The sequence below is a fragment of the Gorilla gorilla genome, chromosome 9 (genome assembly GCF_029281585.2).
Source record: "Gorilla gorilla gorilla isolate KB3781 chromosome 9, NHGRI_mGorGor1-v2.1_pri, whole genome shotgun sequence".
Classification (NCBI taxonomy): domain Eukaryota; kingdom Metazoa; phylum Chordata; class Mammalia; order Primates; family Hominidae; genus Gorilla; species Gorilla gorilla.
In genome coordinates, this window is record NC_073233.2 from 71,064,107 (window position 1) to 71,089,491 (window position 25,385).

Below are 25,385 nucleotides of genomic sequence, written 5' to 3' on the forward strand. Positions count from 1 at the left end.
CTACAAATTAACTTTACCTACTCTTTTTTTTTTGAGACAAAGTATCACTCTGTCACCAGGCTGGAGTGCAGTGGTGGGATCTTGGCTCTCTGCAGCCTTGACCTCCTGGGTTCAATCAATTCTCATGTCTCAGCCTCCCAAGTAGCTGGGATTACAGGCATTCACCCACATGCCCAGCTAATTTTTGTATTTTTTATGGAGAAGGGGTTTCATCATATTGGCCAGGCTGGCCTCAAACTCCTGACCTCATGTGATCTGCCCACCTCAGCCTCCGAAAGTGCTGGGATTACAGGCATGAGCCACCATGCCCAGCCAGCTTGACCTACTCTTGTGGGAAGATTCTTGAGATAATGAAGCAGTGGATGAGGGACTGCAAGAGTCAATTTTTAAATGAGGGAATAATAAGCACACAATTACAGTTAAAGGTGTGGCATAATTGTGTACCTACAAGGATATTCAAAAGCTAGCAGCTAAATAGCATGCACGGATATAATGGGAAAAGACAGGTTGATTAAAAAGAAACCCAAAGAAACAAACAGAATCTCCAGAATTTATTCTGCCTACAAGAAGTTCTTATTTTTGAATTTCAAACTGGTCACCCGTGAAACATCTTAAGATGCAGATTCCTGGATGGGTGCAGTGGCTCATACCTATAATCCCAGCTACTCAGGAGGCTGAGGCAGGAGAGCCACTTGAACCTGGGAGTGAAGGTTGCAGTGAGCTGAGATTGTGCCACTGCACTCCAGCCTGGGTGACACAGCAAGACTCTGTCTCAAAAAAAAAAAAAAAAAAAAAAGCAGATTCCTGTCCAGCCTGCAGAGATTCTCTGTTCAGGAAATGACTTTCATGGATCTATTCCAAACAGGAAATCTAATACATCACAGGGTTTTGTTGTAAATTGTTAGAAATGTTTTAGTTCACTAGGGGTGCATAACAAAATACCACAGACTTAACAGAAGGTGACTTTACAGAAGTTTATTTTCTCACAGTTCTGAAGGCTGAAAGTCTAAGATCAAGGTATCAACAGATTTGATTTCCTCTGAGCCTCTCTCTTTGGTTTGTCAATAGCTGCCTTCTCATCATGTCCTCACATATTCTTTCATTTATGCATGTGCACACCTGGTGTTCCTTCCTCTTCTTATAAGGACACTAGTCATATTGGATCAGGGCCCCACCCTATGGGTCTCATTTAAACCTATCCCCAAATATGGTTATATTTTGAGGTATTAGGGGTTGGGACTTTGACATAGGAATTTTGGGAGTGGGAGACACAATTCACCCCATAATGGGGTTAGACAATCACAATTATATTTTACTAAAGTTACTGACACAGTGTAAAAATAGTAAGAAGTGAACGTTCCAGCAAGGCAAACCATTCAGAACCACAAGAATAAAATGATGTAAATAATGATTACAGCTGTGAATTCACTGAGTATTCACTATAAGTCGATTCTGTTGTAAGCACTTTTAATGTTTTCCTTATTTTAGTTCTCACCCTTGTTATCTACATTTTACCCCTGAGAAAACAAAGTCCTAGAAACATTAAATAACTTGCCAAAGGATATACAGAGTGTAAGTGGTAGAGCCAAAATATGGACCATGGTAGTCTAAAGAAAAATCTCTTACTCACTTTAATAAATGACTTATTTCTTTTTATTTTATTTTATTTTATTTTATTATTATTATACTTTAAGTTTTAGGGTACATGTGCACAATGTGCAGGTTAGTTACATATGTATACATGTGCCATGCTGGTATGCTGCACCCATTAACTCATCAATAAATGACTTATTTTCATCTCATAAATTAAATGATTGTTTTTATGCTGAGAAACAATGATGGCCTATCTAGAGTCAAGACGGCTGGAAGAGGAGAAGCTGAAACCATTGTGCCCCATCCCCCAAATCTCCCATGAAACACAGAAAATTTAAAGGAGAGGAAATTAGTAAGTACCATGGTGACCAAGTGTAGACACAAAAAGGAATAAGAATGAATGTTCCATAGGTCAAAATAGTGATGTATCTCTAGAGTAATGAGGAAGTAAAGAAGCATGCAGAGAAAAAAGCATTAGTAAGGACAATAATGATCACTAGCAATATATTGTCATTTCCTATGTGCCAGACACTGGGCTGGGTGATTTCTGTGCATGTTATTTATTCTTCACAACAACCCTGTGAGATGGGTATTACCCTCCTTGGTTTACAGGGAAAATGTAACATGGACAAGTGTTGTAATATGCCCTATTAAGTTGACTGGGATAGTAAGATGTGAACACTGTATAAAGCTTAAAAAGTCTGGCAGGGAGTCCAGTGTTGGGTACAAAGTGGAAGATTAGACTGGCGGCAATTAGGAAACTATGGGTAATGATACAAACACCCACCTGTAAAATTCTCATTCCACCCTCATGGCACCCAGGCTTCTTCTGTTTCACAGATTCTACAATCATCTGGACAAAAGAAGCCCAGGTACTGTAATGTCAGCATGAGAAGTTTATGTCTTATTCAAACGGAAGAGAGGTGAAGTCTACTCACTCTTGCTGAGGTTGAATTCCTATTGTGCACCACCACTGCTATCTCTCTGTTTTATGTGCCTATAGGCTGTTATGTTCATCTATTTATCTCTCATTTCCTTCCAGCATTATTGAGTGTTTTGCTGGCTTTATATAGTTTCTTTAGGACACTTACATTGACTTGCTACTGTGCTCAGTTCTTTCCTTTGACCTCACTGACACCTTTCAGTATTACATGGCAGCAAGACTAGTTTTAACATCCATGTTTTCTTAGTGGAAACAAACTGTATACTGAAGGACATGGGAAGCTTTGGTAAGGCAATACTACTGTAAAAACTGAGGCCTCCCCTACAAGCCTGCAGAGGAAGATGCACCAGGAAGAGCTGCCTTCATCTCTGAATACACCTGCCAGTGAATCAATGGAATCAGAACCTTACCTATCTTTTGGGGAAGCAAGGAAAGCCGGGACACAGACAAAATAATTCTGTAGTGTAAGATAAGCTCCATTAAGAAATCACCAATCTCCTGACATACAAATGGACAGTGATGTCTCTCAATTTGAAAAGCAGAAACCAAAATAAACTTTGATGAACCCATTTTCTCCTTAAGCTACTGCCCTATTACCTGATATTATTGACAGTAAATCTTTTCTCACTTTCTTCCCTTCCATTTACATTTTAACTCAATCCTATCAGGCGTTTATCACCAAATTTCTTCTTAGTAAGGAAGGTCTTAATGTTGTCCATATTATTAGATCCAAATGTTTATGTGTTGCAGTTGATAAATTCTTCTTCCTGGAAACATTTTTCTCATTTGGCCTCCCAGATTTCTACTCTATTTTTATTTTACAAATTCATTCCAGGCTCTAGTTTCTCAGTCTTCTGTGCTGAGTCTTCAAACATTGGAGTTTTGGAGGGCTAAGTTCTTTAACAATTTCTCTTGTTTACATGTACTCACTTCCTTAATTTATTTTCTAATGCTTCTATCTTAGTCAGTTGCATGTTGCTATAAAGGAATACCTGATGCTATGTAATTTGTAAAGAAAAGAGGCTTATTTGGCTCATGGTTCTGCAGACGGTATAAGGATTGTGGCATCAGCATCTACATCAACTGTGGGCTTCAGGCTGTTTCCACTGCAGAAGGTGAAGGGAAGCCAGGGTATTGTGGAGGTCACATGGCAAGAGAGGTAGCAAGAGGGCAGTTGGGGAGATGCCAGACATTTTTTAATAGCCAGTTCTTAAGGGAACTAATAGATTGATAACTCACCCACCTTCAAGAGAGAGCATTAATCTATTCATGAGAGATCTGCCTCCATTACCCAAATACCTCCCAGTGGGCTCACCTCCGATAATTGGGGTCAAATTTCAACATGAGATTTGGAGGGACAAACATCCAAACTATAACAAACTCTTATATTTTTATCTGCAGCAAACTACTCCCCTAAACTCCAAGTTTTAAAAATTGCTTTACCTTCAAATGACGCCCAGAATCTGACTTCTCCTAACTACCAGCCTACTACCTCCCAAGTCTAAGTCACTCTCATTTCTCACCTGGACTATTCCCCTGCCCCCCTACCTTTCTTCCACACAAACTGTAGAGTATACCGTTTCCAATTTGTCATGTCATGTCAAATCTCAAATATCTCCTGTGGCTTCCATGTCCTGCAGAATAATGTCAACCACCCTACTACCTTCAAGGTCTTATTAGATTTAGTCCCTTCTGTACCTTTAGCCATATGACTTTACCTTATTTTTCTCTACCCATACTGGCCTTCTTTATGTTTCAAATGATGCTAGGCAGTTTCCACTCCAGGATTTCTGCACTGACTTTTCCATAAAATGCCTCAAAAATTCCATCAGTTCTTTCAGTTCTCCAGTCAAATGTTACCACATTTGAGAGGCCGTCCCTATGTTGTCTCCTTACATATTGATCTAGATACCATCTCTCTCTCTACGCATATCCTTATTCTGTTTCATTTTCTTTATGCCATTGAGCACTACCAGCCATATATTTGCTTATTACCTATTTCCCCACTACTTGAATGTACTTCCAGTGAAATAAAACAGTCTGCTTTGATCTTTCTTGTATCCTCATCATCGTGAAGAGTTTTTGGAACATGTTAAGTGCCAAATAAATAATTGTGGAACACTGAACAAAGAAACATGAGACATTCCAAGATATTGGCAACCCATCGTAAAAACCACATCATTTATTCAATAGAATTTGATATGGGGAACTAACTTGCAAAGTTCAGGCAAGGAATGGTAAGACAACTCAGACATCAGCAATGGAGGAAGGTGCTACTACAAGAACTGGAGAACAAGTAGAAGAGTTAATGCCACCTGTATTCAGGTGCTAGGATCACCCAGAGGAACCTAGAGGAAATGCACTAGATGGGTGGGAGCGGGAACAACAGAGGAGATATTGTCACTGATGTAGGTCCTGCCTAAATCAAGGGGGCTTCTGCCTTCCTTTTGCTCTCCAATATTCCACCGTCTTTTATTGCCTGGCCCTAACCACAATCAAATTGCCAACAGAATCTGGAAATGTAGTGTGATGGTTAATTTTAGGTGTCCACTTGACTCAATTAAAGAGTACCTAGGGTGAGGTTTTCCAGAAGAAATTAGCATGGGCGTCTGAGTGGACTAGGTGAGAAAGATTCTCCCTCAATGTGGGTGGGCACCATCTAATCTGCTGGGGGCCCAAACAGAACAAAAACAGAGAAAAGGTAAATTATTCTCTCTCTCCAGAGCTGGGATACACTTTTCTTATCTTGCTTTGGATATCAGAACTCCAGCTTATCTGGCCTTTGAACCCCAAAACTTATACCAGCAGCTTCCCAGGTTCTCAGGCTTTTGGCGTTGGATGGAGAGTTACACCATTGGCTTCCCTGGTTCTGAAGTCTTCAGACTTGGACTGAGCCACATTACCAGCATACCAGGGTCTTCAGCTTGCAGACAACTTGTCACAGGATTTTTCAGCCTCCATAATCACATGTGCCAATTATCCTAAGAAGCCCCTATCATTCATATATATGTCATATATGTAGGAATGTCATATATATGTCATATATGTATGAATATATATATCGTATATATATTCTACTGGTCTGTCTCTCTGTAGAACCCTGATTCATACATGCTGTTTGCAAGGACATCTCCCTGGTTATTACCTTTACTTATATTGGGATTCCACTTTAACAAATGCTGTGGTATTCACCTATATTTGTTTTCACAGTGTGCTATATTTCCATTATGATTTCCTAAAAATGCCTTTCTGCCTCCTCTATATGTTCTGCCTCCTGAATCATTTAACAGGTATTATACTTTGTGCACAGACACACCTATTTTGTTTATTGATCAGTCTGTTTGCTCCTGTTCTCATACCTCATTGTTTTTATACACTTGTTTTGTATATGCTTAAAATCTGGCAGGGAAAGTCATTTAGCTTTGTTCTTCTTTTCAAAATTAGAATAGTTACCAGCAAATCTATATTAGTCTATATAAATTTTTAACCTTGTATGAGTATTGAAATTTACATATAGAAGTGTACCTAAAACACGTGTGTGTGTGTATATATATATATATATATATATATATATATATATATATAATTTTTTTTGAGACAGAGTTTTGCTCTTGTTGCCCAGGTTGGAGTGCAATGGTGTGATCTTGGCTCACCGCAACCTCCGCCTCCTGGGTTCAAGCAACTCTCCTGCCTCAGCCTCCCGAGTAGCTGGGATTACAGGCATGCACCACCACGCCTGGCTAATTTTGTATTTTTAGTAGAGATGGGGTTTCTCCATGTTGGTCAGGCTGGTCTTGAACTCCTGACCTCAGGTGATCCACCTGCCTTGGCTTCCCAAAGTGCTGGGATTACAGGCGTGAGCCACCGCACCCGTCCACGTGTGTATATTTAAAAGAATTATTATAAACAGAACATGTATTTAACCACCATTCAAATGACAAAATCTAACTTAAGCATAATTAAGAAAACACCTGTGTGCCACTTCAGAATAAATGTCTTCCTGCTTTTCTGTGAGTAACCACTTTTTAGATAATTGTAAAAATAATTTACAGGCATATCATTTTTTGTTTATGGCTCCTTTATCTTAGGTAAAATTTACACATTATGAAATATACAAATCTTAAGTGCAATTTCAAGGTATTTAAATAACTTCACTTAGCAGTGTAAACTGCAATCCTCTCAACATGCAGAACAATTTCCTACTCCCAGAAAATTCTTCTTTTTTATTATTATACTTTAAGTTCTGGGGTACACGTGTAGAACGTGCAGGTTTGTTACATAGGTATACATGTGCCATGGTGGTTTGCTGCACCCATCAACCCATCACCTCCATTAGGTATTTCTCCTAATGCTATCCCTCCCCTAGCCCACCACCCACCAACAGGCCCCAGTGTGTGATGTTCCCCTCCCTGTGTCCATGTGTTCTCATTGTTCCACTCCCACTTATGAGTGAGAACATGTGGTGTTTGCTTTTCTGTTCTTGTGTTAGTTTGCTGAGAATGATGGTTTCCAGCTTCATCCATGTCCCTGCAAAGGACATGAACTCATCCTTTTTTATGGCTGCATAGTATTCCATGGTGTATATGTGCCACACTTTCGTTATCCAGTTTATCATTGATGGACATTTGGGTTGGTTCCAAGTCTTTGCTATTGTGAACAGTGCTGCAATAAACATATGTGTACATGTGCCTTTATAGTAGAATGGTTCATAAACCTTTGGGTATATAACCAGAAATGGGATTGCTGGGTCAGATGGTATTTTTAGTTTTAGATCCTTGAGGAATCGCCACACTGACTTCCATGATGGTTGAACTAATTACACTCCCACCAACAGTGTAAAAGTGTTCCTATTTCTCCACATACTCTCCAGCATCTGTTGTGTCCTGACTTTCTAATGATTGCCATTCTAACTGGCATGAGATGGTATCTCATTGTAGTTTTGATTTGGATTTCTCTAATGACCAATGATAATGAGCTTTTTTTCATATGTTTGTTGGCTACATAAATGTCTTCTTTTGAGAGGTGTCTGTTCATATCCTTTGCCCACTTTTTGATGGGGTTGTTTGTTTTTTTCTTGTAAATTTGTTTAAGTTACTTGTAGATTAGCCCTTTGTCAGATGGATAGATTGCAAAAATTTTCTCCCATTCTGTAGGTTGCCTGTTCATTCTGGTGATAGTTTCTTTTGCTGTGCAGAAACTTTTTAGTTTAATTAGATCCCTTTTGTCAATTGTGGCTTTTGTTGCCATTGCTTTTGGTGTTTTAGTCATTAAGTCTTTGCCCATGCCTATGTTCTGAATGGTATTGCCTAGGTTTTCTTCTAGCGTTTTTATGGTTTTATGTCTTATGTTTAAGTCTTTAATCCCTCTTGAGTTAAGTTTTGTATAAGGTGTAAAGAAGGGGTCCATTTTCAGTTTTCTGCACATGGCTAGCCTGTTTTCCCAATACCATTTATTAAACAGGGAATCCTTTCCCCATTGCTTGTTTTTGTCAGGTTTGTCAACGATCAGATGGTTGTAGATGTGTAGTGTTATTTCTGAGGCTTCTGTTTTGTTTCATGGGTCTATATATCTGTTTTGGTACCAGTACCATGCTGTTTTGATTACTGTAGCCTTGTAGTATAGTTTGAAGTTAGGTAGCTTTGTTCTTTTTGCTTAGAATTGTCTTGGGTATATGGGCTCTTTTTTGGTTCTACTTGAAATTTAAAGTAGTTTTTTCTATTTCTGTGAAGAAAGTAGCTTGGTAGCTTGATGGGTGGGCTTCTTCCTAGATCAGTTTTGGCTCCTAGCCCTTACCTCTTGACTACAGATTTTTTCATTTTCCTTTTATTTTTTAATTTTAATTTATAACTTTTTACTTGGTATATAATTTTTATACATATTATGGGATACATTTGACATTTAGTTACATACATAGAGTATATAGTAATAAATCCAGAGTATTTGGAGTGTTCATTACCTCAAGTATTTACCATTTCTAGCTATTTCAAAATATAGAATACATTGTTGTTAACTATAGTCACCCTCCTCTGCTATAGAACCTTAGAATTTATTTATTCTATTTAACTGTATATTTGTGCTAATTAACTAATACCTTTTTCTCTCCCCACTCCCCACACTCCCATACCCTTCTAAGCCTCTGGTATCCATTATTCTACTCACTACCTTCATGAGATCAACATTTTAGCTCCCACATGTGAGACAGAACATCTGATATTTGTCTTTTGGTGTTTTATTCCCGTAACATAAAACTCTCCAGTTCCAACCATGTTGCTGAAAGTGATATTATTTCTTTTAAAATACTAAATAGTATTCCATTGTATTACCAAAATTTTTTATCTATTCATCTGTTGATGGACACAGGTTGAGTCTATATCTTTGGCACTGAACAGTGCAATGTTGCTGCAATGAACATGGGAATGTACATATCCCTTTGCTATTCTGATTTTCTTTCCTTTGGCTATATACTCAGCAGTGGGATTGCTAGATCATATGATAGTGCCATTTTTAGTTTTTTTGAGCACTCTCCATACTGTTTTCTGTAGTGGCTGTACTAATTTACATTCCCATCAATGGTGTATTAGCTGCCTTTTTTTCACAATCCTTGACAGCATCTGTTATTTTTGTCTTTTTTTTTTTTTTTTTTTTTTGAGATGGAGTCTTGTTCTGTTGCCCAGGCTGGAGTGCAGTGGCACAATCTTGGCTCACTGCAACCTCTGTCTCCCGGGTTCAAGGGATTCTCTTGCCTCAGCCTCCCGAGTAGCTGGGATTACAGGTGTGTGCCACCACACCCACCTAATTTTTGTATTTTTAGTAGAGATGGTGTTTCACCATCTTGTCCAGGCTGGTCTCAAACTCCTGACCTCAGGTTATCCACCCACCTTGGCCTCCCAAAGTGCTGGAATTACAGGCATGAGCCACTGCACCCCGCCTATTTTTATCTTTTTAATAATAACCATCGTAACTTGGGTAAGATGACACCTTATTGTGGGTTTGATTTGCATTTCTCTGATGATTAGTGATGTTCAGCATTTTTTCATATACCTGTTGGCCATTTATGTATATTTTTTGAAAAATGCCTATTCGTGTTTTTTTTGCCAATTTTTAAGTTGGATATAGATATATATTTTGCTGTTGAGTTGTTTGAACTCCTTGTATATTCTTGTAATTCCCTGTCAGATGAATAGTTTGCAAATATTTTCTTTCTTTCAACAGGTTGTCTCTTCATTCTGTTGATGTGCAGAAGATTTTTAGCTTGAGGTAATTCTATTTGTCTATTTTTACTTTGGTTGTCCATGCTGATTTCTTACACGAAATACCTTTGCTGATTCCAAAGTCATGGGGCATTCCCCAATGTTTTATTTCAGCAGTTTCATTGTTTTAGTCTTTAGTTTTAGTTTCATAGCTTTAGTCTTCCAGTAGTTTCATAATTTTAATTCTTAACTGATTTTGATTTGATTTTCATATATGGTGAGAGATAGGGATCTAGTTTCATTTTTCTGCATTTGAATATCCAGCTTTCCCAGCATAATTTATGGAAGAGAATGTCCTTGCCTTAATTAATATTCTTCATGCCTTTGTAAAAAATGCGTTGGCTATAAATGCATTCATTTACTTCTGGGCTTTCTGTTTTGTTTCATTGATCTCTGTGTCTGTTATTTATTCATTATTTTAAAAAATTTTTGTAGGTACATTTTAGGTGTATATATTTATGGGGTACATGGATGTTTTGATACAGGCATGCAATGTGAAATAAACACATCATGGAGAATGGGGTATCCATGCCCTCAAGCATTTATCCTTTGAATTATAAATAATCCAACTACATTCTTTAAGTTACTTTAAAATATACAATTATTATTGACGGCAGTCACCCTACTGTGCTATCAAATAGTAGGTCTTATTTATTCTTTCTATTATTTTTGTACCCATTAACCATCCCCACCTCCACTACAATGCACCACTACCCTTCCTAGCCTATGGTAACTATTCTTCTACTCTGTATCTCCATGAGTTCAATTTATTTGATTTTTAGATCCCACAAATAAGTTAGAACAGGCAATGCTTGTCTTTCTGTGCCTGGCTTATTTCACTTAGCATAATTATCTCCAGTTCTATCCATCCTGTTGCAAATGACTTATAGAATTCTGAATTCCTTCTCTGTGTCATCTTGAATTTCTTTGAGTTTCCCCAACACAGCTATTCTGAATTCTCTGGCTGAAAGGTCACATATCTCTGTTTCTCCAGTACTGGTCCCTGGTACCTTATTTAGTTCATTTGGTAAGGTCATGTTTTCCTGGATGGCGTTGATGGTAGTAGATGTTCTTGGGTTTCTGGGCATTGAAGAGTTAGGTATATATTATAGTCTTCACAGGCTGGGTTATTTGTAGCTGTCCTTCTTGGGAAGGCTTTTCATATATTTGAAAGGGCTTGGGTGTTGCGACTTAAGCTGTATCTGCTTTAGGGGGTACCCCAAGCCTTGTAACACTGTGTTTCTTTCAGTGTCATAGAGGTACTGCCTTGATGGTCCTGGACAAGATCTGAAAAAATTCTCTAGATTTTAAGGCAGAGACTCTTGTTCCCTTTTCTTACTTTGTGCAAATTATACAGTCTCTCTCTCTGTTCTCAGCCACCTAAATCTTGAGGTAGAGTAACACAAGCACCCCTGTGGCCACCGCCAGTAGGACTGCACTAGATCAGACCTGAAGCCAGCATAGCACTGGCTGTCATGCAGGGCCTGCTGTAACCACTCCCTGACTACTACCTATGTTCATTTAAGGCCCTGGGGCTCTATAATCAGCAAGTGGCAAAGCCAACTAGTCCTGTATCCTTCTCCTCAGGGTGGTGAGGTCCCCTAGGCTGTGAGTGGGTCCAGAAGTGCTCTCCAGGAATCAGGCCGCAATCAAATAACTTAAAAGTCTACTTGGTATTCTATTGTATTGTGGCTGATCTGGCACTCAAACCAAAGGATGCAGTTCTTCCTGTTCTGTCCTCCCCTTTTCAAAGGCAGAGAAGCCTAGCCTTGTAGCCACTGCCACCCCTGACTATGAGGCCAGCCTACTGCCAGTGTTCCCTTAAGGCCCAAGATCTCTTAAGTCAGCTTGTTATGAATGCTGCCTGGCCTGCCACTCCCCCACTGGGGCAGTGGGCTCCTCTCTGGCCCAGGACAGGTTGAGAAATAACATTTAAGAATCTAGTCCTAGAATTGGGGACTCCAAGAGCTGGCTTAGTGCTCTGCCAACCTGTGGTTGTGCCAGTACCAAAGGTGCAAGACAAAGTTCCTTTACTTTTCCCTCTGCTTTTCTCAAATAAAAGGAATTTTTCCCCATAGCCATCACAGTTGGTAATGTGCTGGGTCTCACCAGAAGCCAGCAAGTCCCAGAGGCTCATCAAAGCCCTTGATGTAGTACCTGGGTATCACTGCTAGTTATTCAGGGCCCAAGGGCTCTTCATTTAGCAGGTGATAAATGCTGGTGGGACTGGGTCCTATCTTTCAAGGCAGTGGGTTCCCTTCTGGCCCACAGTGTATCTAGAAATGTCATCTGGGATCTAGGGCCTGGTCAGGGGCCTCTTGACTCTGACTGGTGCCCTATCCTGTTGTAGCTGAGCTGGTATCCAAGATGCAGGACAAAGTCCTCCTGCTTCTTCCTTCTCCTCTTCTCAAGCAGAAGGAAGGGACCTTTTTTGAAATGGTGAGCTGTGCAGCCTTGGGTTAGGGAAGGTTGATGCCAGCATTCCCTTGGCTGCCCCAGATGGTGCCTCAGTATGTCACCTGTCCCTCCAGTCCACTGTCTCCAGGCCTAGTTCAGCTCTGGGACCCACCTATGAGTTGCATTCCTTATGGTCTAGACTGCCTTTCAAGTTTACTTAGAGATCAAAAGCACTCTGGCCCTGGGTGGCAAGGTTTTTGGGCACCCAATTTTGGACTGCTGGTATAGGAGATTCCCCTTTAGCTAAGGCTGGTTCAAATGCTTCCTCTGTGGGCAGGCCTCAGCTGAGTTTGGTTCAGTTTTTCTTTCTGCTCTAACAGGACAGCATTGAGTTCAATTCCTCACAATTACAGTGTTCTTCCTCCCCAGTGCCCAGAGATGCTCCCTGCACAAGGCTGGCATTGCCTGGGGTGGAGGATGGGTGGTATCCCTCTCTTTTATCTTTCTTCAGTGCGTCTTTCAGCTATGTAAAGTTAAAACCTGGTACTGTGAATGCTTGAAACCGCCATTACAAAATTGTAACAGACAATGAAAGAGATTTGATCTAACCAACTCCACGTTGCTTCTAGTCTCCAAGTTGTCCTTGTTAATTCCTGGATGTAGGCTGAACTAACTTTGGGAGGAACATAATTTATAGTTTATAGTTTAAAACAAAGATGATAACAACCATTTACAGAAACAAACCTACTTCTTGCCTGGGAACTAGAAGGACTAAGAAATAAGTCCTTTGTAGGACTAAGAAATTGGCCACAAGATTAGAAATTATGGTTTAGGAGTCATGCAGCTGGGGGCTACAAGATTCTGACCCTCCCTAAACTGCTCCTAAGAACAGTGCTTGAGATATTTTGCAGACCCTGCACTTGATGGATCAGCTGTCACCACCCTGATTAATAAACTGGCTCATCTGGTCTTGTGGCCCCCATTCAGGAACTGATTCAGCAAAAGAAGATAGCCTTGATGCCCTATGATTTCATCTCCGACCCGACCCATCAGCACTCCTGGCTCACTGGCTTCTTCCCACCCACTAAGTTGTCCTTAAAAACTGTGCTCCCAGAATGCTCAGAGGGACTGATTTGAGTAATAATAAAACTCTAGTCTCCCACATAGCTGGCTGTGTATGAGTTACTCTCTCTATTTCAATTCCCCTGTCTTGATAAATTGGCTCTGTCTAGGCAACATGCAAGGTGATCCCATTGGGCGGTTACATGCTCTCCTGATTTTTGGTCTTATGAAAGTTTTTTTTTCTATGTAGATAGCTTTTCACTTGGTGTCCCGGCAGGAGGGATAACTGGTGGAACTTTCTATGCTGCATCTTGATCTACCTCTCCCCTAGAATACTTATTTTGACATATGGAGAATATATATCTTTTAAAGCATATATGGTGCAGTTTCCTAAAGTGAACCACATTACATCAAATAGAAATTTTTAAACAAATATATATTTTAAAATGTTTTATTTTTAATTTTTGTGGCTACATAGTAGATGGATATATTTATGGGGTGTATGAGATGTTTTGATATAGATATGCAATGTGTAATTATCTTGTCATGGAGAATGGGGTATCCATCTTCTCAGTCATTTATCCTTTGTGTTACAAACGATCCAGTTATACTCCTTTAGTTATTTTAAAATGTACAATTAAATTATTTTGACTATAGCACCCTGTTGTGTTATCAAATACTGGATATTAATAATCACATTATGCAGCATGGGGTATCTGTCCCCTCAAGCATTTATTCTTTGTGATTACAAACAATCCAATTATACTTTTTTAGTTATTTAAAAATGAATTAAGTTATTATTGACTATAGTCATCCTGTTGTGCTATCAAATAGTAGATCTTATTCATTCTTTCTAACTTCCTTTCTTCCCCCCATTAACCATTCCCACTTCCCCTGACGCACCCAATACCCTTCTCAGCCTCTGGTAATCATCCTTCTGCTCTCTATGTCTATGAGTTCAATTGTTTTTATTTTTATCTCACACAAATAAGCAAGAACATGTGATGTTTGTCTTTCTGTGCTTGGCTTATTTCACTTAACATAATGATCTCCAGTTCCATCCATGTTGCTGCAAATGACAGGATCTCATTCTTTATTTTATGGCTGAATAGTACTTCATTGTGTATATGTACCACATTTTCTTTATCAATTCATCTGCTGATGGACACTTAGGTTGCTTCCAAACCTTGGCCATTGTGAACAGTTCTGCAACAAATGTGGGAGTGCAGATACGTCTTTGATATACTTATTTCCTTTCTTTTGGGTATATGCCTTTGATATGATTTGGCTGCACCCCCACCCAAATCTCATCTTGAATTGTAGCTCCCATAGTTCCCACCTGTCATGGGAGGGAGCCTGTGGGAGGTAACTGAATCATGGGGCTGGGTCTTTCCCGTGCTGTTCTTGTGATACTGAATTAGTTTCATGAGATCTGAGGGTTTTATAAGGGGGAGTTTCCCTGCAGAAATTCTCTTTTCCCTGCTGCCATGTAAGTTGTGCCTTTCACCTTCTGCCGTGATTGTGAGGCTTCCCCAGCCAGGTGGAACTGTGAGTACATTAAACCTCTTTCCTTTATAACTTACCCAGTCTCAGGTATGTCTTTATCAGCAGCATGAAAAATGGACTAATATAGTAAATTGGTACTGATAAAGTGAAGTGCTTCTGTAAAGATACCCACAAATGTGGGAGCAACTTTGGAACTGGGCAATATTTGGAGGGCTCAGAAGAAGACAGGAAAATGTTGGAAAGTTTGGAACTTCCTAGAGACTTGTTGAATGGCTTTGACTGAAATGCTGATAATGATATGGAAAATGAAATCCAGGCTGAGGTGGTCTCAGATGAAGATGAAGAACTTGTTGGTAACTGGAGTAAAGGTGACTCTTGCTATATTTTAGTAAAGAGACTGGCAGCGTTTACTCCTGTCCTAGAGATTTGTGGAACTTTGAACTTGAGTAAGATGATTTAGGGTATCTGTCAGAAGAAATTTTTAAGCAGCAAAGCATTCAAGATGTGACGGGTGCTGTTAAAAGCAGTCAGTTTTAAAAGGGAAACACAGCAAAAAAGTTTGAAAAATTTGCAGCCTGGTGATGTGATAGAAAATAAAAACCCATTTTCTGAGGAGAAATTCAAGCCTGCTGCAGAAATTTGCATAAGTAATGAGGAACCAAAGGTTAATCCCTAAGGCAATGGGGAAAATGTCTCCAGGGCATGTCAGAGACCTTTGTGACAGCCCTTCCTATCACAGGCCTGGAGGCCTAGGAGGTCCAGGTGCCCCTGCTGTGTGCAGCCTTAGTGACTTGGTGCCCTGTGTCTCAGCCACTCTAGCCATGGCTAAAAGGGGCCAAGGTACAGATCAGGCTGTGGCTTCAGAGGGTGCAAGCCCCAAGCCTTGACAGCTTCCACGTGGTGTTGAGCCTACAGGTGCAAAGACGTCAAGAATTGAGGTTTGGGAACCTCCACCTAGATTTCAGAGGATGTATGGAAATGCCTGGATGCCCAGGTAGAAGTTTGCTGCAGGGGTGGGGTCCTCATGGAGAACCTCTGCTTGGGCAGTGTGAAAGGAAGATGTGGGGTTGAAGTCCATACACAGAGTCTCCATTGGAGACTGCTTAGTGGAGCTGTGAGAAGAGGGTCTTCGACCTCCAGACCCCAGAATGGTAAAGGCATTGACAGCTTGCACTGCACACCTGGAAAAGCTGCAGACACTCAATGCCAGGTCACAAAAGCAGCCAGGAGGGAGGCTGTACCCTGCAAAGCCACAGAAGCAGAGCTGCCCAAGAGCATGGAACCCACCTTTTGCATCAGTGTGACCCAAATGTGAGACATGCAGTCAAAGGAGATAACTTTGGAGCTTTAAGATTGGACTTCCCTGCTGGATTTCGGAATTGTATGGGGCCTTTAGTAAAACTGCTATGGAGAACAGTTTGGAGGTTCCTCAAAAAAATTAAAAGTAAAGCTAACATTTGACCCAACAGTTCCACTGCACCATTGTATTAGTCCATTTTCAAGCTGCTGATAAAGACATACCTGAGACTGGATAATTTATAAAGAAAAAAAGTTTAATGGACTCACAGCTCCATGCAGCTGGTGAGGCCTCACAATCATGGTGGAAGGCGATTCCCATGTAGTCAGTGCCTTTTATCTAGGTACAGCCTCATCCTTTTGTTTTGGTCAATTTCTCCCATTTGGAATGGATGTATTTATCCAATGCCTGTACCCCCATTGTATCTAGGAAGTAACCAATTTCTTTTGGTTTTACAAGGTCATAGGTGGAAGGGACTTGCCTTGTCTCAGATGAGACTTTGGACTGTAGACTTTTGAGTTAATGCTGAAATGAGTTAAAACTTTGGGGGACTGTTGGGAAGTCATGATTAGTTTTGAAATATGAGGACATGAGATTTGGGAGGGGCCAGGGGCAGAATGATATGGTTTGACTGTGTCCGCCTACCCAATCTCATCTTGAATTGTAGCTCCCACAATTCCCACACATCATGGGAGGGATCCAGTGGGAGGTAACTGAATCATGGGGGTGAGTGTTTCCCATGCTCTTCCTATGATAGTGAATAAATGTCACATGATCTGATGGTTTTATAAAAGGGAGTTTCCCTGCAAAAATTATCTTTTTGCCTGCTGCCATGTAAGACGTGCCTTTTGCCCTCCACCAGGATTGTGAGGCTTCAGCAGCTATGTGGAACTGTGAGTCCATTAAACCTCTTTCCTTTGTAAATTATCCAGTCTCAGGTATGTTTTTAACAGCAGCTTGAAAATGGACTAATACAATGATGCAGTGGAATTGCTGGGTCAAATGTTAGCTCTATTTTTAATTTTTTTGAGGAATCTCCAAACTGTTCTCCATAGTGGTTGTACTAATTTACATTCCCACCAACAGTGTATGAGGGTTCCCTTTTCTCCACATTCTCACCAGCATTTGTTCTTGCCTGTCTTTTGGATATCAGCCATTTTAACTGGGGTAAGATGAGATCTCATTGTAGTTTTGATTTGCATTTCTCTGAGGATCAATGATGTTCAGCACTTTTTCCTATGTCTGTTTGACATCTGTATGTCTTCTTTTGAGAAATACCTATTCACGTCGCCCATTGTTTGATGGATTATTTGATTTTTCCTATAGAGTTGTTTGAGCTCCTTATATATTCTGGTGATTAGTCCTTTGTCAGAGGGGTAGTTTGCAAGTATTTTCTCCCATTCTGTGGGTTGCCTCTTTACTTTGTTGAATGTATCCTTTGCTTTGCAGAAGCTTTTTAACTTGCTGTGATCCCATTTGTCCACATTTGCTTTGTTTTCCTGTACTTGTGGGGTATTACTCAAGAAATCTTTGGCCAGTCTAATGTACTGGAAAATTTCTCCAATGTTTTCTTGTAGCAGTTTCATAGTTTGAGGTCTTAGATTCAAGTTTTTAATGCATTTTGATTTGATTTTTGTATATGGTGAGAGAGTTCTAGTTTTATTCTTCTGCATATGGATATCCAGTTTTGGAACTATTTTTTATGTTCTTGTAAAAGTATGCAGCTTGAAAATGGAGTTTTTCCACTTTTTTCATTTTTTACATTGTAATTATTTGAGCAATTACTCTATTAAATAATTAAGGAAGAATCATTGTTTTAAATATTATTCCATCTTCATATCCAGAAACATGTGAGGTGTATATAATTATACAAATGTTCTATTATGATTCCTTTTAAAGTGTTATGATTTTCTTCAAACTTCTTAGGATTATTTGTAGATATTTTATATTTAATTATTTAGAATCACAGTTGTAAATGGAATGTATTTATCCATTATATCTTGTTATTTATTTATTTTCTAAATTTTAGTAGTATCTAGAAATGGTCTCGATTTTTCCTTTATCTTGCTGTTTAATCAGCAATCAGCACCTGGAATTCCTTAAAATTGTGTCACTTTGCTGCAGGTATCTTCCTGCCCTGCTTTTCTGGAGCATCTTCTCCTGGTGCAGATATAATGAAACCAACAAACAAAAAAGCACAAAAATGAAAGACGTGGACTAAACATATAAGTCCTGCATTCTTTAGGACATACTGATTCTTTGCCCACTAGCTTTAATAAAAAACGTGCCTCTGCCCCCAAGTATTTGTGTAAACCTTGTGAAGTAAAAAACCAAGCTCCCAGCCTAGGATCTGGGAAGGCAGCTTGAATAGCTTCAACTCTCACACTTGGACACCATGGCATTGACCGAAGCGATTTTGGAAAAGGCAAGAGAAGCACAGAAAAGTTTTAGAACCTTTTCTCATTCTTCATTACTTAAAAAATTCCTTTACTTATTACTTCTTTTCCTCTTTTCCAACACTTTTTTTCCCCCGTGAAAATTAGATAGACTGAATCTCACATGTGAAACAAAAGGACTTCTCATCTGTGGGAGGGGCTCTTATTTTCTATACAGTCTCTCACAAATTCTTCAGTGTCCTGGGAGTCAGGCCTGTAAGCACTGGCAATGCCAGACAGCTAACAGGTACACTCACTGGGCTGAGGGCTCCCCAGGGATGAGAAGATGGTGTTTGGATCTCTGCGTGTTTGTAGAATACCTTCAAGAGTATGCATGTCATACTAGGGCAGGAAGGGCAGAGGTCACCTAATTTTGGTCTTTTCACCACAAATTAACCTCCTGGACAGGCTGGGCAGAGATGGTCTGTGTGATCTGGTGAGGCTCAGGGGATGTATGAGGTCACTGTGGAAGGGATGAGGATACACCAAAGGCAAAGGCACTGACTACATGGGAATAGCCCAGATCTAAGCCTTTTTGGGGGATGGTAGTCCTAAATGGTGTTTTGCTTTCCTCAGCACAGACCTATAGCACAGAGCTCCTCTGAGGGGCAGCTAGGCTATTTACTCACTCATTTTCCACATCCTGGATGCTGTCAAGAAGAGGCTGGTTCCTGGTTTCAGGAAGGAGGAGGACAACAAGGCCAGAGAGGATGGCAAAGACTCCATAGATGATCCAGGGCAGGGGTGGAGAATATATGCTTAGGATCATCACGAGGGAAGCCAGGGCTCCCCCAATATTAGCAAAGGTTCCAGTGATTCCAGTAGCTCTTCCCCTTGGAGTAAAAACAGCAACAGAGGAAAAGTTGTTAAAAATCATACATATAATTTGTGATTTATCATTTTGCTGTGATTATGGACGAGCACTTAAACACATGGAGGTGATAACATGCTCTTGCTTTTGAAATTTTCTCTTATTTGCTAGCAATTTATTTTAGATTCACAAGTGAATTAGACACATTTTTATCATTTACAAAATGCTATTTTCCTTAACACCAACCTTTCAGGTGGTTCAGAAGGTACATGGGATACTGCATTAAAAGACTTAATGCAGTGTCTGGAACAAGGTCAGCTTGATATAAACTTGGGCTGTAATTTGTTGTTTTTATGACTATTACATTTGATTGTTTTTTAACTAACTTGTCTTAGATTTTTTTCCCTTGTTAAGTGTCAATTGGTTGAGACAGGTCCATTTTGAGAATGACAGAGCACACATAAACTTTTGTACCTGATTATGGAAGGAATCAGTTCATTTTCTTGGGCAGCAGAACAGGTAATGGCAAGAGAAGCAGCTCCCACACCCAGGGTTGCCAAAACCACACGCAGGGTCTGCATTTCTGGAGAAAGGAAGACCACAGGGCCTCAGGAAATCTGAGCTGAAGGAATCAGCATCTCCCAAGGTAGAAGTGAAAAGGACTGCTTTGGAGGTGTTTCCAGGGGTAAAATGTACTGTAGGAAAACTGCATAGAGGCAAAGAATGTGCAGTGGCTAATAGCTGAGAAATGTGATTGGCCTACATATTGTGACTTAAATAGTGAATAAAAGGATCTGAGTTGATGCTTCAATTCTCACTATATATCAGGGGTATGCCATAGCAGAAAAGGGAACATTAGAGCTAAAGAGGTTTTTTTTTGTCTCACTTATTCTGTCTGGGAACACCTCTGCCCTCCTTGCAGAAAATAGGTGTGTCATGTGGGCAATAGTAGGGAGCGTAAGACTCATCCATGTCCTCATAGATTTTAAAACCCAGATATATACACAATATTGACATGGGGCTATGTTTGCAAAAGGCAGTCATAAAAGGACAGGGTTCCTATGTTAAAGGACAGATTGGACAGTATTAATGTTTCAAGGATGAAGAATAAGGACATTTATTGGAGAAAAAAATCAGACTTTGGAAACAAATGAAGTGAAGTTTCAGAGGCAGGATTCTATCCAATTAAAACAAAAAGGTCATAATTGCCTCATGTCATTGGAATGGGTTCTGTTGCATTGCACCAGACTCGTATCACTGCTGACATTCAAGAGGAGAACTGGAGCACACCAACCTGGTATTCTCTTAAGTACATTACTAGACCGGGAGTGAGGTGAAGCCTGATGACAACTTGGGTTCCCTTATTTATTGCATGTGATCATTTAATTTATGAATTCTAAGATTCTAAGAGAAGGCAATTGACAATTGCCTCCTTCCTACTGGACATTTCTGTACATAAAGATACGGGACTTTTGTTTCTTTGAAGTCAAGATGACTCCCCTAAACCAGGACTGCAGTTATGGTGACCTAATACAAGGCACACAGTGGATATGTAGGGATTAGGGAGTACTTTGTCACAGAAGCTATAGTGGTAAGAAAGAGCCCAGACAGAGGAAATAGCAGTATTGTGTTCTCATATTGGGATACAAAGGCCCAGCACCTCAATACTTACTAAGAGTTTGATTGGCCAAAGGGCAAGTGATCAATTGCTGTCCTAGAGAAACTATCAGGAATAAATGGCACCAATTTCTTACTACTTCTCAAATGTGCTGAAGACAACCATATATCCGAGCCAATCTTACTCATCTTTGACTCATTTCCCAGCAACTTCCGTGTGGCAAAATCTGTCCTAAAGCCCCAGATTTCTATCAGGGAATCCTGAGAACTCAATTCTCCCTTTCCTTCTGGCCTCAGATAGGTGTAACCAGGGCAATCCCTGAGAAAAGAGGGAAAGACATTTTCTTTCTTCCACCTGTGAACTTTTCTCACCTTGAGGCACAAATATGATGGCCAGAAGGCAGGTTGCCAGTAGGAACATGAGAAGCATCTGGCTTAGTCGACGGCTCATGTGATTCAGTGCCCAAGGTGCAACACAATTGGCCAGGAGGGTGACTGCACCAAAGAGAGTCTGCAACAGGAAAACATTGCTTCCCAGATGCTGGAGGTGCAAAGTAAGGCCCCAAAAGGGGATGGTACTTGCAAATCTGCAGTGAACACAGAAAAAGGCACATATTATAATCTGTGGAACCTAAATCCTACAAATGAGAATAATATTGGCCCAGGTAGCCAAGGACTCTTTAAAGTAAAAAGGCAGAGTGTGTTTTGTGGAATATTTTCTTGCAAGTTGATATTTTAAAGTTATCATAAAATAATGGTTAGATGATAGTGGTAACAATTGTATCTTGAGGGACAACAGATGTTGTATGGAGGATGTGCTATGGGGTTTATTTATTTATTTTATAAACAATGGATTTTATTAGTATTCTAAAACCAATGTAGCCACATGGCATCAAAAATCACTGCAAAAAAATTCACAGTAATGAAAATATACAGTTAAAAATAAAAATGTACTGATATCAGTCAAACTCACAGTAAAGATCTAAGAAGCCAAAATTTCCATTTGCCACCCTTACAATCAGGAATGTTTACTAAAATGTACAACTTATTGGGTACAGATTGTATATTCATGGCATTCATTCTGTAGATGGTCTTGTGTAGCAAATCTAGATTAGAATAAGAAAACCTATTTTTATATTATGCATATTTAATGGTGTCTATCTAACTTCATTATGGTTTTATTTTTTGGAATAAGAGGTAGTCGATAGAGACAGCTGGAAAGATGGCCGAATAGGAAGAGCTCTGGTCTGCAGATCCCAGTGAGAGCAATGCGGAAGGTGAGTGATTTCTGCATTTCCAACTGAGGTACCCGGTTCATCTCACTGGGACTGGTTAGACAGTGGGTGGGTGCAGCCCACGGAGGGTGAGCCGAAGCAGGGTGGGGCATCACCTCACCCAGGAAGTCCAAAGGGCCAGGGAACTTCCTCACCTACCCAAGGAAGCCATAGGGACTGTGCTATCCAGCCCAGAAACTATGCTTTTCCCATAGTTTTTGCAACACGCAGACTAGGAGATTCCCTTGTGTGCCAATGCTACCAGGGCCCTGGGTTTCAAGCGCAAAACTAGGTGGCTGTTTGGGGAGACACTGAGCTAGCTGCAGGAGTTTTTTTTTTTTTTCCCCCAGTGGGACCTGGAACCTCAGTGAGACAGAACCATTCACTCTCCTGGAAAAGGGGCTGATGCCAGAAAGCCAAGTGTTCTCGCTCAGCAGGTCTCACTCCCATGGAGCCCACCAAGCTAAGAACCACTGGCTTGAAATTCTCACTGCCAGCACAGCAGTCTGAGGTCGAACTGGGATGATCAACCTTGGTGGGGGAGGAATGTCCACCATTACTGAGGCTTGTGTAGGCAGTTTTCCCCTCACAGTGTTAAGGAAGCCATTGGGAAGTTCAAACTGTGTGGAACTTACTGCAGCGCTACAAAGCAACTGTGGCCAGACTGCCTCTCTAGATTCCTCCTCACTGGGCAGGGCATCTCTGAGAGAAAGGCAGCAGCCCCAGTCAAGGGCTTATAGATAAAACTCCCATCGCCTGGGACAGAGCACTTTGGGGAAGGGGTGGCTGTGGGTGCAGCTTCAGTGGACTTAAACATTCTTGCTTGCCAGCTCTGAAGAGAGCAGTGGATCTCTCAGCACAGTGCTTGAGCTCTGCTAAGGGATAGACTGCCTCCTTAAGTGGGTCGCTAACACCTGTGCCTCCTGACTGGGAGACACTTCCCAGCAGGGGTCAACAGACACTTCATACAGGAGAGCTCTGGCTGGCATCAGGCAGGTGCCCCTCTAAAATGAAGCTTCCAGAGGAAGGAGCAGGCAGGAATCTTTGCTGTTCTGCAACCTCCGCTGGTGATACCCAAGCAAACAGGATCTGGAGTGGAACTCCAGCAAACTCCAGCAGACCTGCGGAAGAGGGACCTGACTGTTAGAAAGAAAACTTACAAACAGAAAGAAGTAACATCAACATCAACAAAAAGGATGCCCCCACAAAAACCCCATCCAAAGGCCATCAGCATCAAAGATCAAAGGTAGATAAATCCACAAAGATGAGGAAAAACCAGTGCAAAAATGCTGAAAATTCCAGAAACCAGAATGCGTCTTCTCCTCCAAATGATGACATTTCTCTCCAGGAAGGGCATTAAACTGGATGGAGAATGAGTTTGACAAATTGACAGAAGTAGGCTTCAGAAGGTGGGTAATAACAAACTCCCCTGAGCTAAAGAAGCATGTTCTAACCCAATGCAAGGAAGTTAAGAACCTTAATAGAAGGTTGCAGGAACTGCTAACTAGTTAACCAGTTTAGAGAAGAACATAAATGACCTGATGGAGCTGAAAAACACAGCACGAGAACTTTGTGAAGCATACACAAGTATCAATAGCTGAATCAATGAAGTGGAGAAAAGGATATGAGAGATTGAAGATCAACTAAATGAAATAAAGTGTGAAGGAAAGACTAGAGAAACAAGAATAAAAGGAACAAACCAAGCCTCCAAGAAATATGGGACTCTGTGAAAAGACCAAATCTATGATGGATTGGTGTACCTGAAAGTGACAGGGAGAATAAAAGCAAGTTGGAAATCACATGTCAGGACATTATACAGGAGAACTTCCCCAACCTAGCAAGACAGGCCAACATACAATTTCAGGATATACAGAGAACACCACTTAGATACTCCTTGAGAAGAGCAACACCAAGACACATGATTGTCAGATTCTCCAAGATTGAAATGAAGGAAAAAAATGTTAAGGGCAGCCACAGAGGAAGGTCAGGTTACCTACGAAGGAAAGGCCATCAGACTAACAGTGGATCTCTCTGCAGAAACCCTACAAGCCAGAAGAGAGTGAATGCCAATATTCAACATTCTTAAAATAAAAGAATTTTCAACCCAGAATTTCATATACAGCCAAACTAAGCTTCATAAGCAAAGGAGAAATAAAATTCTTTCCAGACAAGCAAATGCTGAGGGATTTTGTCACCAGCAGGCCTGCCTTACAAGAGCTCCTGAAGGAAGCACTAAATATGGGAAGGAAATACTGGTACCAACCACTGCAAAAACATACCAAAATATAAAGACCGATGATGCTATGTAGAAACTGCATCAACTAATGTGCAAACTAAGCAGCTAACATCATGATGACAGGATCAAATTAAACATAACAATGTTAACCTTAAATGTAAATGGGCTAAATGCCCGAATTAAAAGACGCAGACTGGCAAATTGCATAGAGTCAAGACCCATTGGTGTGCTGTATTCAGGAGACCTATCTCATGTGCAAAGACACACATAGGTTCAAAATAAAGGGATAAAGAAATATTTACCAAGCAAAGAGAAAGAAAAAAAAGCAGGGATTGCAATCCTATTCTCTGAAGCTTTTCACCTATGTTTTCTTCTAGGATTTTGATAGTTTCAGGTCTCATGTTAAGTCTTGAATCCATTTTCAGTTGATTTTTGTGTGTGCTATAAGGAAAGGGTTCAATTTCATTTAATAAAGAAAATTGGGTGTATGTATGTATATATATATATATATATATATATATATATATACACACACACATACATTTTAATAAAGTGAAACCCTTTCCTTATAGCACATAACCCTTTCCTGATAGCACAGTAAAATGAAATTGAATCCTTTCCTTATGGCACATGTATGTGGATATGTAGTTGCTTAGCACCATTTGCTGAAGAAACTATCTTTTTCTATTGTGTATCTTTGTCACCCCCACAAAGATCAGTTGACTGTATACGCATGGATTGATTTCTGCATTCTCCATTCTGTTCCATTGGTCTAAATGTCCATCTTTATGCAAGTACCATAGTGTTTTAAACTACTGTTGCTTTGCAATATGTTTTGAAATCAGGTGGTTGTGGCCTTTAGCATTGTTCTTCTTTCTCAAGGTAGTTTTGGCTATTCTAAAATTTGTGTGGTTCCCATAGGATTTTAGGATTTTTTTCTATTTCTGTAAAATAATGCCACTGA

At 40.3% G+C, this 25,385-nt stretch overlaps 2 protein-coding genes across 3 annotated transcripts in view; both read right to left on the minus strand.

The window, feature by feature from the left end:
* Positions 1–18,077: 18,077 nt before the first annotated feature.
* LOC134756503 (solute carrier family 22 member 25-like) lies at positions 18,078–22,742 on the minus strand. Its single transcript, XM_063693707.1, has 4 exons — positions 22,677–22,742; positions 21,284–21,542; positions 19,769–19,877; positions 18,078–19,316 (listed from the first exon to the last, which is right to left on the minus strand). The coding sequence occupies exons 1-4, from the start codon at positions 22,740–22,742 to the stop codon at positions 19,109–19,111; spliced, it is 642 nt and encodes a 213-aa protein (XP_063549777.1). The 3' UTR covers positions 18,078–19,108.
* SLC22A25 (solute carrier family 22 member 25) overlaps positions 21,733–25,385 on the minus strand; it is a 70,677-nt gene continuing 67,024 nt past the window's right edge. For both annotated transcript variants that reach the window (XM_063710669.1, XM_063710668.1), the window contains exon 10: positions 21,733–23,306. In XM_063710669.1, coding sequence (XP_063566739.1) covers positions 23,174–23,306 — 133 coding nt within the window. In that variant the 3' untranslated portion in view covers positions 21,733–23,173. The remainder of the gene's footprint in view (positions 23,307–25,385) is intronic.